This window comes from Abramis brama, assembly GCF_963993115.1.
Source record: "Abramis brama genome assembly, chromosome: 18".
Taxonomy (NCBI): Eukaryota; Metazoa; Chordata; class Actinopteri; order Cypriniformes; family Leuciscidae; genus Abramis; species Abramis brama.
Genome location: NC_139980.1, coordinates 14,558,370 through 14,571,146, shown reverse-complemented (window position 1 = coordinate 14,571,146; position 12,777 = coordinate 14,558,370). Strand labels below are relative to the sequence as shown.

At 37.9% G+C, this 12,777-nt stretch overlaps 1 protein-coding gene and 1 long non-coding RNA gene across 2 annotated transcripts in view; both read left to right on the top strand.

Annotated features, from left to right (window-relative positions):
• LOC311069126 overlaps positions 1–12,777 on the top strand; it is a 126,070-nt gene that overhangs the window by 32,898 nt on the left and 80,395 nt on the right. The window lies entirely within an intron of this gene.
• Positions 2,062–3,840, top strand: LOC311068693 (uncharacterized protein). Its single transcript, XM_084091300.1, has 3 exons — positions 2,062–2,890; positions 3,126–3,200; positions 3,329–3,840. The coding sequence occupies exons 1-2, from the start codon at positions 2,139–2,141 to the stop codon at positions 3,196–3,198; spliced, it is 825 nt and encodes a 274-aa protein (XP_083947426.1). The 5' UTR covers positions 2,062–2,138; the 3' UTR covers positions 3,199–3,200; positions 3,329–3,840.

Sequence of the window (12,777 nt, the reverse complement as noted above, 5' to 3'; positions counted from 1 at the left end):
GGGAAAAACACCCAATCTGGTGTTTGCGGTGTGTTTTAGCCGGGTTCTCGCCTGGAAGGCTCTATAGAAATCTGGCACCCTATTGAACGAAGTTAACCTGAGAGAGCGTGCCGTTCACAGACACCAGAATAAACGAGTTCACAGTAACGTTCATCAGGCAGTAATACAGCACGTTCAGTTCACGTTCGCCCAAAATATGAACAAGTTCATGAACTATCGTTCAATGAAAGCGTTCAGGCACAACACTGGCTAAACAAAACGGATGTTTCTAAGAGATACTCTGCTGTACTGGCATGCCGGCAGATTAAAGGAGCACATACACATGATGTGTTGGCAAAATTATTGTCAGATGTAAACAAAGAATTCAAAATCCACAATAAGGTTGCGTGTACACTAACAGATAATGCTTCAAATTTTGTCAAGGCGTTCAACTGTTTTGGGATGGATGTTGTTGCTATTGATACTGAAATGCCAGAGACAGTGGTCCACTTTGATGAAACTGAAAGTGAAGATGACAATGAACCAGAGTCCGCCTTTGCTGCTGCCAGTGAGAGCTCAGATGAAGATGACCAGATGGAGCCTGAGCCTCTCTCAGGTCTGGATCATCTGTCTCTCCCCCCTCATATAAGGTGCATGGCTCACACCTTGAATCTAGTGGCCAAAGATACGGAAAAGGTAACTGAAAAACGTGGAACCTGGTTAAGCAAAGTACAAAGGCTTCTGATGCTGTGGAGGAAAAGCTTGGGATTGGCTTTGTTGTGCCAAATGACACAAGATGGAATTCAGTATTTCTTGCCATGGAGCGACTGTCTCGCATAGCAACACTAACTACCAAGGCAGAAATGAACAGAGTTGGGTATAACGCATTACAAAGTAACGCGTTACTGTATTCTAATTACTTTTCGTGACAACGCAGTAATGTAACTCATTACATTTAAAATAAATGTAATTTGATTACAGTTACTGATGTCAATAAAATTAAGTTACTTGCGTTACAAATGTATTGTTAAGAAAAAATATTAAAGTACATAAATTAAAATGCATTTCTAATAACGTTTTGGGGCGGCTGCGTCAGTTATTGAGCATGCCGCAAAGACCCGCCCCCCTTAGTTACTGTCACTATGTCCGACAAGCTACGCCGTTCTCACGCCACACCATGTTCTCACGCAGTGAAAAATACATCGCGGAGCAGAGAGGAGACTGACAACACGCTGACAGACAGGACAGACCAGGTTACTTTTCGGTGACGTTTGATATTAAACATATTAAACAAAGTCTCACCTTTCAAATTTGGTAATTTTTTAAAAGAAATTTAAACAATAAATACCGTTTTGTGGCTCTTTAATGTGTCGTGACAGATCGCTGTAGAGCATCAGTTAAAGCTGCTCGTGAACCGATCATCTCTTCCTTCTAGTTAATTTATAGCCTCAAATAAACATGAACAAACATAAGAAGGAATGTTGTTTTAACCACGGAAAGGCGTCAGTACACTCCGATTTTCAAGTTCAAATCCTCCCATGTTAATCTACTAACTCTCCTGACTGCTTTGTCGGACAAAATGGCGGATGGCGAAGTATGATTGGTCAGATCACCTGTCAATCAAGCTCCCTGCGAAGGGTCAAATTATTGTTTTTTATATATAAAATTTACTGGAGAACTCGTGCTGCTAAAATAGACGGAGACAAGTGTGGTGGTTGTTTCTGCAAGTGGAAATATAAACATTTTTGTTGAAGAGAGCTGTAGCAGCGTATGTGGTGGAGGAAATGCTGCCCTTGTCGACTGTAGATAAGACATACTGTAGACACATTTAAAAATACTACAGTTTTCATTATTAGGCAAGTTTATGTTAAGAATGTTAAGTTCTAGAAATGCATTGGATCTTTAAGTCAAGTTGCTGTTTTCATATTTCTGTAGGCTAATATTTTTCAGTCAATTTTAAATTACAGAAAGAACTGAGTTTCACTTTGTAGTGTATTTTTGTAGGTTTAATTTTCAAAGTAATTTGAAAGTAAAGTAATTAGTAATCTGATTACTTTTTACATGCAGTAATCAGTAATGTAATCAAACTACAATTTTAGAGCAGTAATTAGTAATTTGTAGTGGATTACTTTTTTTGAGTAACTTACCCAACACTGGAAATGAACGTGGCTGAGGTCACCCCTGAAAATGATGCCACTCCTCTACATGACGAGCTGATTTTGCACACTGTGAGTGATGAGTTTGGCTTTCGCCGATTCTCTCCAGAGGAAGTCAACTTCATACACAAGTTTGTGGATGTGATGAGGCCTTTAACACTTGCACTAAACATCCTCCAAGCAGAGAAGAACATCTTTCTTGGCTACCTGGCTCCAACCATTGTGCAGCTGCAATGTCATATGAATGACCTGTTGGATGAGAGCATGAAGCCCACTGCAGCAGAGGGTCTCGTTACATGCCGACCCCTCATAAAGAGTATCTTGGAGTCACTGAGCACTAGGCTGACAGGTCTTCTGGAGAAGAGGGACAACATACTCTCCACTATGCTGGTGCCAAGATTCAAGCTAGACTGGGTCCAAGATGAGGAGAAACGTATGCAGTACAGATTGATGCTGAAAAGAGAATTTCAAACCCTCAACTCTGATGACTCAGCTGCAAGAGACTCAGGTCAAGCCCAGTCCAGTTGTGAAAGTGACAAGAAAGATCCTGCAGCATCATTCTTCAGATTTAACAAAAAACCTCAGTTTTTTCAAAAATCTGAAGTGGACACCTATTTGGATGCCCCAACCACAGATGGGTTTGATGAATACATGCAGTTTTCAAAGCTCAGAAAGCTGTTCATAAAACACAACACTGCCCTGCCCTCAAGCGCTCAAGTAGAGAGGCTCTTCAGCATCGGTGGTCTAATATTCAGGTAGGAATAAACTGTGATTATATTACATAATTATTATTCTTTGGTAGTAAGTACAGTAAATACCCAGCCTCAATCATAGTTCTTGGTGATATTATTCTAGTTCTGGTTTTCAATATAAATATTTGGTCAAATTATTTCAGTGATTGCCCCAGTTCACAATTGCTTTAATACAGATTACTGTTCCCATTTTTGCCATAATAATCATGATGTTAAAATTTCTTGTTATCTCATTCAGACCCAGGAGAAACCGGCTGGGGGATGCCAACTTTGAGAAGCAGCTGATCTTGAATGCCAACAAAAAGATTTGAAGGTATATTAAATATTGTTATGATCTGTTTATTGGGCTATAGAAGTACATTGTATTGCCAATGGAGATTACTATATTGATGTGCAGAGGTGAGCTGCATAAAAATAACAGAGCATATCTTGTTTTTACAGGAAGCAAAAAACAGCTGATCCACCAGGGAGAGACCACTGTGACCAATGACAGGATCTTCATTCAGATAAGGGATTTTCGGGCTGGACAGAAAATAACACTGTCCTTGGCCCTGCACACTTTTCATTTATTATTATTATTATTATTATTATAGTTATTTATTTGGACTGTAACCAGTGACAGATATTCATTCAGTTAAGGTATTTTCACTCACTGGACAGAAAGTAGAAGCACTGTCCATGGCCTTGGACTCTGACTGAGTCCTTTAAGTTATTATTATTATTATTTTTTTACTTAGTCAATAGGCAAACAAGCCAAAAAATTGAAAAGTGACTTAATAATGTTTAAATGTTTTGCACTTTGAATATTGCACTTTCAAGTTCAACCTTAATTTCCTACCTCAGCCTGGTTCCTACTAGCCTGGTTAAAACCAGACTAGAATGGGCTTGAGGGTTTTACTATTCATGTAACTTGTTTGTTGAACCTGCCTGGTATATTTTTCCAGGATTCCAATATTCCGTTTTAGCATGTGGACAATGGAAAATTATTAAAATTGAAAAACGTCTGCACCTTAATGATTACTGTCCTGTTTTTCTTTTAATAATTCCTCATTAAAAAAGACCATTTAAGCAGGACGTTTTTCCTCATGTTTTTGAGAATGTACTGTAGGGGTGAAAGCTGCTACTAGTGTGGAGTGAATGGACAGCAACAAAGCATTAAAGCAACAATGGGGAAATGCTGTCCCCTCAATGCTAATGTAAACCCTGGTTGGATAAGGATTCAAAATTGGATATGAAGATGAAATCTGAGCCTCAGTGTTAATTCAGTGTTAAAACTGATAAAATAATTGCTGTCTGTGGTTCTATATGGGCTGTGGCAATAATTTTGAAAAATAATAGCTCGCAGCAACATATGGAAAAAAAGAACTATGAACTAGTTCATTTTTGGAACTGTGAACTTAGTTCAAAATTTTGAAGTTTGAACTATGAACTGAACTAGTTCATTTTAAAATTTGTGAACTGAACTTTGAAGTAGTTCTTGTAGAAAGTGAACTTTCCCAACACTGGTGGGCAGCACACACATCGGCTCCAGCCCGTGAGCCCTCTGCCAAGATGGCCGCCGCCATTCCAGGGTCTCATCCCAAGATGGCCGTCGCCGTTCCAGTGTCTCGTCCCAAGATGGCCGCCACCGTTACAGGGTCTCGGCCCAAGAATCAGTACCTGATTAAGGCCGTGCCTCCCTGGCCCCCTGTACTGCCGGCCCCGCCCTGGCTTCCTGCACTGCCAGGTCCGCCCATGGCCCAGGCCCGCCCACGCTCCACGGCCCAGGTCCGCCATGCCCCACAGTTCTAGCCCTGTTCCACTGCACGGGCCTGCATTCATAACCTAACAGACATTAACAAGACAGACATGCACATTATATTTTACTGATAGAATGATCTGTTACAATACTATTCTAAGTGGAAAGCAACATACACTTGTCAAATAATTTCTTACAAAGCAAATACATAATTAATCTAGTAACTTGATCTACATGATCCAAACATGATCTACGATACATAAAAAGTAACTCAGAGTACAAATAACTATCCTTAGAAAACAATATTTTGGCTCTCAGCATCATATGCTTTAAAGTCATACCTGTGAATAAGTATGATGTATTACAACTGTGTTTACAATTGTACATGTAAGAGTAACTTATATATTTTATTGTGCAGCTTTTAAAATATTTTGAAATAGCAGAACATTACCAAAATGACCTTCAATAGCTTTTAAATCTCTTGCTACTGAATCTCTTGATATTTGAACTAGTTCACTATACAAGCGTTGGACTGTATAGAGTACATTAGCAATGCTAGCAACTTGATTAAAACTCCAGAAACTCTCCAGGTAGTTATTTGCTGTCTTGAGCCTGTCATAAATCCTTGAGCAGGAGTAGCTAGATGCTGATTCCATCTGCTCTGTTGTGGCAGAGCTGAGTGTTCATGGGTAATGTGAGATTTTTGATACCTTTCACTCGTCATCTACAGGAGTCACAGAATATTAAAGTTCTTTATTTCATTTGTGTCTCTGTCCCAACGTCTTTCTGCATTTTGAGTGTTAGTGTAACCCCGAGTTCTCCCATCTCGGATTTCGCTTTTAGTTGGCCATCCCATGAATTTCAGCTTGAGTAAATGTGTGCTTTCTTTCAAGTGTGGGCGAGAGATATGCAGTGAGGCTGCACCTCAAGCAGTGCTGAGTTAGCAGTTTGAGGTTATTAAAATCAAGAATGGAGTAAATATTGAGGGCAGACTATATGGATGTAAACCTGATTATTTGAATCTGTGCAGTTGTACAGTGATACGGAAGCATCTTTGAAACTGTAAAGCCACAAGCACATTGGCAGTGATTCGATGACTAAAGAGAGCCAAACTTGTTGTGCTGTTGGTTTTTAGACGTTCCTACGCTGCAACTGCGTCCAACTATATCAGATGACTTGAGTTGTCAAAAAGTACTGACTTCGGTATAAGTCGGTACTGAAATTTTAAAATGTGACGATACTAGCATTTCCCTCTAGCATTTTGAGCGCTGTTGAACAGATTCTTAAACACCTCTGATTGGCCATTGACTCGCTCAACATATATGTCTGTGATTGGCTACAATGATCAACAATGACATCTTTGACGCTCACTGTAGCCAATCACAGACATATATGTTGAGCGCATGAACACAATGGCCAATCAGAGGTGTTTAAGAATCCGTTCAACAGCACTCAAAATGCTAGAGGGAAATGTTGATATCATCACATTTAGTACCGAAGTCGGTACCTTTGACAACTATATCAGATGATAGTCACCCCATCAGGTAGCTGCTTATTTGCATAAAGTTGAACTCTTTACTCTTAAAAATAAAGGTTCAAAAAGGGGTTTTTTACAGTGATGCCATAGAAGAACCATTTTAGATATCTCATAGAACATTTCAGTGAACAGTTCTTTAAAAATAACCATTTTTTTCTTAGTGAGAAGAACATTTTAATAATCTAAACAAACCACAACAAATAACCTTTTGTGCAATGGAAAGATTTCATGGATGTTAAAGGTTTTTCATGGAACCACTGATTCCAATAAAGAACCTTTATTTTAAAGAGAGTTCTCAAATGTTTCAAATCTCTAATGGTTTCTCTTGCACATATCGCCAAAAATTGCCCCCAAAAAATTCATTCTATCCAAACCTGTATAAATGTTTTCTGTGGAACACAAAATATATTTTGAGAAGTGTTTTTCCATTCAATAAAACTCAATGAGGTCCAATGTTGTTTAGACCCCAACATTCTTCAAAATATGTTCTGACGAAGAAAGAAAATCATGTAGGTTTGGAGTGACATGAGGGTGAGTAAATGATGAATTTTCATTTTTGGGTGAACATTTGGCTATGCTGCATCCCAATTGACATATCTGTCTTATATTCAATAGTATTAAATAGTACTTAAATAGTATTAAATAGAGGTGTGGATATAAAGACATGAATGATTGACAGGCCAGTTTACGGTGACAGGATTCTCATAACTAAGCGACAGCATGGTAGTAGTAGTAGTAGTAGTAGTAGTAGTATGTCCCAAAACTTGCCTTCTCTTCTGCTACACACTCAAAAGTATCTACTTTTTTCACTAAAAGAGTACACACTGTTAGGACATAGTATAAATAGGTGATCTGGGACGAAGCACCACATTCAAATGACCCATTTGAAATAGTAGTTGGCTGCACTTCAAAATGTTATTTTGTGTATCTTTCCAAACAAGATGATACTCTGTGGGGGATTGAAATTCGTATGTGAATAATTTGTTGAACAAGGAGATGCGCTAAAATAAATCTGACTTCATTTTAGATATTAAAGTATTAAAAAAAATAGCAATGTAGCGTTGTTATATTGCTACTCACTGAAACAAGCTTGTTTTAAAACTATTCACTATTTTGTTGCTCACGTTACTGGACTCCCTTATCAAGTCAATAATAGTTTAAAGTCTTCTGTCAATGTCAATAACCTGTGTTTTGTCCATGTACTATGCATATGTTTTTATTTATTTTTTCAAACAGTGTGTTATGACTGACAGACATTTCTTTCTTCCAAGATCACTGAAGATGTTACTGGCCTCTAATCCTCCCCTTATGTGTTTGACCTTTCACCTCAATGCAACAAGTCAAAGGTTAGAGGTGAAACACAATCTGCTCTCGCTTGTTTTCAAGAATGCCTCTAGGAGTGTCACATAAATGTGCAGTGAAGTGCATGTGACCATTAGATTTTTCTTTAAACAAATCAATTTCAAGTAGACCACCTAATGAACCTAGAATACATTGTGCTTCATTTTCAGCTTTTTCACCTTTAAAAGGACAAATTCTACATACTGTAGGTTATATATCAAGATTTTGCTTATAATATTTGATCATTTTTGGCATTTTATAAAAAAAAAAGTTTGAGTACCTACTTAGTACTTTAAAATACAAACACATTCCCATATGCCACTAATGTTTTTTTTGATAGTTCTCTGTTATTATTTTTCTCCATGTCCCCATGGTGGCCTCGTTCGTGCTTTTTGTTGTGGTTTAGGAAAGGCTGAATTTAAAAAATGTGCGAGTCAAATGAGGAGGGGACTTTTTTAACACCACACACCAAAATGTTATGCAACAGTCCCTATCCCACACTCCCATGTGTCCACATGGACCTTTGAGAAAGCAAGCGAGTGAATAAAAGGACAAGATGATCAATATTAGAAGCAGATGTTGTGGATGAGAGTCCTGCTGTGGCCGTGGTGGAGGTCACTGGAGGTTTCAGCTGTGGCTCTTAATGCGCAGGACACTCAGAGAAATATACGGTCAAGTGGTCAGGCGTTTTAAAATCTGATTTTCTTTTATGAGGTATGCTGGTGAATCACTGTGCATTCTGTGTATTTCTGTCAAATTGATCCGAGAGGGAAAAGTGTGATTTAATATTCATGAATTATGTTGGGAAATTTTTCTTTAGCCTACAGATGGTGTTTTTGACATTTCTTGATTTATCTAGATAAACTTTGAGCCAAACTTGTTAAACATCCCCAAATTATTAATCACTTCATTAATGTGCTGCTTTAAAAAAAAAAAAATAATAATAAAAAATCTGTTAATATATCTTTAATTTTCAGATTCACTTGCCAACAGTCTAAACACATTTGTCAAGTAAAACATTCATTACTCTTTTGATGTTATGAATTATTTTAATAGTAATTTTAAGAGAATAGTTCACACAAATTTTTTTATTCTCCCATCATGAGATGTGCATGGAATACCGTTTCAACCTCAGAGTGCATAATAAAGCTAATAATTGGAAGTTAAAAGTTTAAAAAAGAAAAATAGCAAATGTGAGCTACACTGCCATTTAAAAAGTTAAAGATTTTTAAAAAAAAGTTTTGAAAGACGTTAAGGCAGCATTTTGTTTGATCAAACTACAGTAAAAACAGTAACATTATGAAATATTATTACAATTTAAAATAAGTGTTTTCTATTATTATATATTTTAAAATGTAATTGATTCATGTGATGTCAAAGCTGAATTTTCAGCATCATTACTCCATTACTCCAGTGTCAGATGATCCTTCAGAAATAATTCTAATATGATGATTTGCTGCTCAAGAAACATTTCTGATTATTATCAATGTTGAAAACAGTTGTTCTAATAGATTGAATGTGTCCTTGCTGAATAATTTCTTAAAAAACTCAACTTTTGAACGTTAATGTAGAAATTCCCAATTAATTTAGGCAGGGATGGATATATAATACACACACAGTGCAAAAGTCTTTGGCATGTTAGAATTTCACAAATAAAAAATGGGTTTTAAGCCAGCCAATTTTTGTTGTTGTTGTTGTTGTTGCTGTAGTGTGACAGTAGGAAATATCAGTTTACATTTCCAAACATTTCTTTTGCCATTAATTGTAATAATGATAATAATGATGGCGAGATCAGATCTCCATGTGGAGCAGACCGGCTGTTGTCAGACTCATTGTGTCGCTCTGGATTATTACAATTAATGGCAATTGTGTTTTTGTGTGTGTGTGAAAATACTAACGTGCCTAAGACTTTTGCACAGTACTGTGTGTGTGTATACTGTATATAACAACATTGAAGCACATTAAAGCAAAGCACTAGGTCAAAATGAAGTGATTTAGGAGACACACTGCGTGGCATGAAAGTAATCCCAGAAGCATGTAATTGTGAGCAAACAGTGTTTCTCAGCGTACAGCTACAGCAGGGTATTTTTCCCCTGACAGGCAGGTCAGAACGTAGGTTAAAGGAAACAATAAGAGATGATAGAAACCAACGGAGTGTTTTTCTAGAGGCGTGGATGCACAGTTAAATAGGTGAAATACGGTGGCCTCAGCAGGTGGGGGGGATTGAGGTTATATCTAATAGACTGAGAGATCGAGGGAGACAGACGGGAGGGAACGTTTCCCCCCCCGCTTTCGCCTGTCTGGGTTTTTCTTTGAGCTCAGCAGGACTGGAAGAGTCCGTCTGCTAATTCGCATTTCACACATACCAACAGGAGGCCTCGGACAGACAGAGAGAGGAGAGAGGGATTGTGGGAAGGAGTGAGGAAAGGCAGAGCTGTACTGAGGGGAAAGTGTGAACGGAAAGACAAGGGAGATTAATGGATCATTTGTAATGGTGACAGAGTGAAAGTGGTTGTTGTGCTGTAGATGTCAGATGCCGAAAATGTTGATCAAAGTCGGTCAGTAGGTTTGGCTTGAGTTGGCATGACTGAGCGGCGGGCTTGCAAATTCCAGGGTAATGCCAATTAAGGTGCCAGGCTTTGGCAAGAAAGAAAATGAGAAAAAGAGGGCCGTGCGAGATGAGATGCCCTCGCAGTTTAACAGATCTGGAACATTTTTGCAAAGAAGAGTGGGAAAATACACCCAAGTCAAGATGTGCCAAGCTGATAGACTCTTATTCAAACAGACTGAGTGCTGTTATAAAACCAAAGGCTGCTTCAACTAAGTATTAGCTCAGGGGGTTGCGCACTTAGTTATATATGTATTAAAAATTAAAAAAAATTAAAAGTTTTTTTTTTAAATTATATGAAACCAACATTAATGCAAAAAGTACAGTTATTTTTCTTCATCATGGATTGGACACACTAATTTATAATTGACCCAAGCCCTTTTATACATACACTGGAGCCCAGGCGTGCACATTCATGTATAAAGACCAGGCTTGTATCATCACTGCGTGATCATGTCTATAGCAGGGTTTCGGGGGAAAAGGCTGTTTGGATTATGGAAACCTGAGTCAGAACATTTTCATGTGTATTTACTTCACCTATCTGTCCATCTCTCTCTCCTTTTGGTTTGGTGTTGCATCCAGACGCTCGGGCCAAGTAATAGCTGTTTCGCTGGAAGACTGTGGCCGTGAGGGATTTTTTGTGTGTGTGTGTGTGCTGTCCAGAGGCTGTAAATACCAGCAGAGCAAGAGTGGTTTATTTACTCTGGCTGAGACCTCAGCAGCTCAAACCCAGAGACACAGAAAGAGGCTCTGATAATCCTATTTCTCTGGAACGTTTGTCTATGTTACTGAGGTTTTTGGTTTCTAGATCCAGCCCTAGAGGAACAAAGATAGAGATGAGGAATCTGGACTGTCTCTGCGTCCTGAAGAGACGCATGACTGACAGCAAAATCACAGCTGTGAATGGAGCTGATGGGGACAGTGTTTTACAGAGACCACCTGATGTCATTGCACTTGTGTATATAATTCATCAAAGTGCTTCCCCCTTTATGAACTTGGAGTTTTTTTGTTGAAGTGCATTTAAAATTAATATCCATTTAATGTTATTAATTTATATAACAGTCTTTTCAACCACACAGTATCATTATTTCTGTCTTATAATGATTCAAATGATCACAGAAGCACTGGGATAAAAGTTTTTAGTTTAGGCACTGATGTCTATGGTAGTGATCAAAATTACTTTTTGAAAGTAACTTGATGCTGTCAAGTTGTCAATATCATAGTTACACCATTTAGGTGGTGATAAGTGACTGTTATAGCATGTATTTGTCATTGAATCATTCAAGAGATTCGTTCAAAATCGCTGTATTAAAACAAGTCCTTTTGAGTGAGTCATTGAATCATTCATTCAATCCTATTTTTTAAATAAAGTGCAGCAATTAACATTTTGTCAGAATGGCTAGTAAATGTTGTCTATTTAGAATCATGGGAGAATTGTAATCTCTATTTTAACAATTTTAACTTTTTTTTTTTTTTATCCATAATTGTGTGGCTCTATACAGTAAATGTTTATGCAAATGAGACTGGGTTGTGTGATGGACTGCAGACTGCAAAACAACTTTACACATAAGATTAAGTCCATAAAGTTTGGGGAAAGCTGTTTTATTACTGAATTATAACACATTTGCACTGATTATAAATAAAAATAAATATAAATTTTATATACAAATATATATTTTCAATTATTATTATTATTATTATAATTTTTTAGTTAAAATAATTAATAAAACATTTAATGTTTTAATTGATTTGATAGAAACAATAATATTGGCACAGTTAAAAAGCCCTAGTTTTTAAATGTACAGTAAAGTTGCCAAGACCTTGTACATTCTAACTGCAAAACAGATCAGTGCCCAGACATCTGTGGACAGACCTGCAGGAGTGATGGATGTGAACCTGCCAGCTGATTTATGTAAGAGATGAGGGGGGAGGGGTAGTTAGGGCAGGGGTTCATCCACATTAAACGCAGGTTTGAACCCTGCCAGAGTCTCTGTCGTCCCCTGGATCTTTGAAGTCTTGGGGGTAAGTGGTCTTTAGGGACCCTGTTTGTAGAGGCAATAGTGTGCCTGGATCTCGCAAAGGCCTATTGAGGGCGTGGGCATTAGAAAACATTAACAAACCATGTTTTGGCCATGAAAACATTTGGATTTCTTTTGTGACATCATATTTGGCTTTGTGTGAGTCTTTTATTTTTACCAGTAGACTTGTCATGGGTGTTTTTACAAATTTCATCTTTTTTTTAACAACTCTGTCAGAGAGTTTATGAATGTGCTATGTTCCAGAGTTGGGCTTCAAGTCATCAGAAATTCATCAATCATCTTTATTTGAAGGATTGGTTGGCCCCGACCGCCCAACCCAACTGTGCATCATGAGATTGTTTCCATTCTCTCTCACTTCTTCATCCATGGCAAATGTCTATGGAAAATTCCAGCCTAATTACTGTGATTTATGTAAAAATGTCAACCTTCGGTCCATCTGGGAAAATATCAGAATCTGTTTGTGGAATCTGGAGTGGATTTTTCTGAAGGGAAATGTGGCGGAGAAATAGGTGGAGAACGGGGAATCACTTACACAAAGATCATTTGTCATCTTCAGGGACAAAAGAGTACAATGCGAAGGGTCTCCAGATGGCCCGTCTATGTCAGCTTTGTTGTCAGTAGTAAACT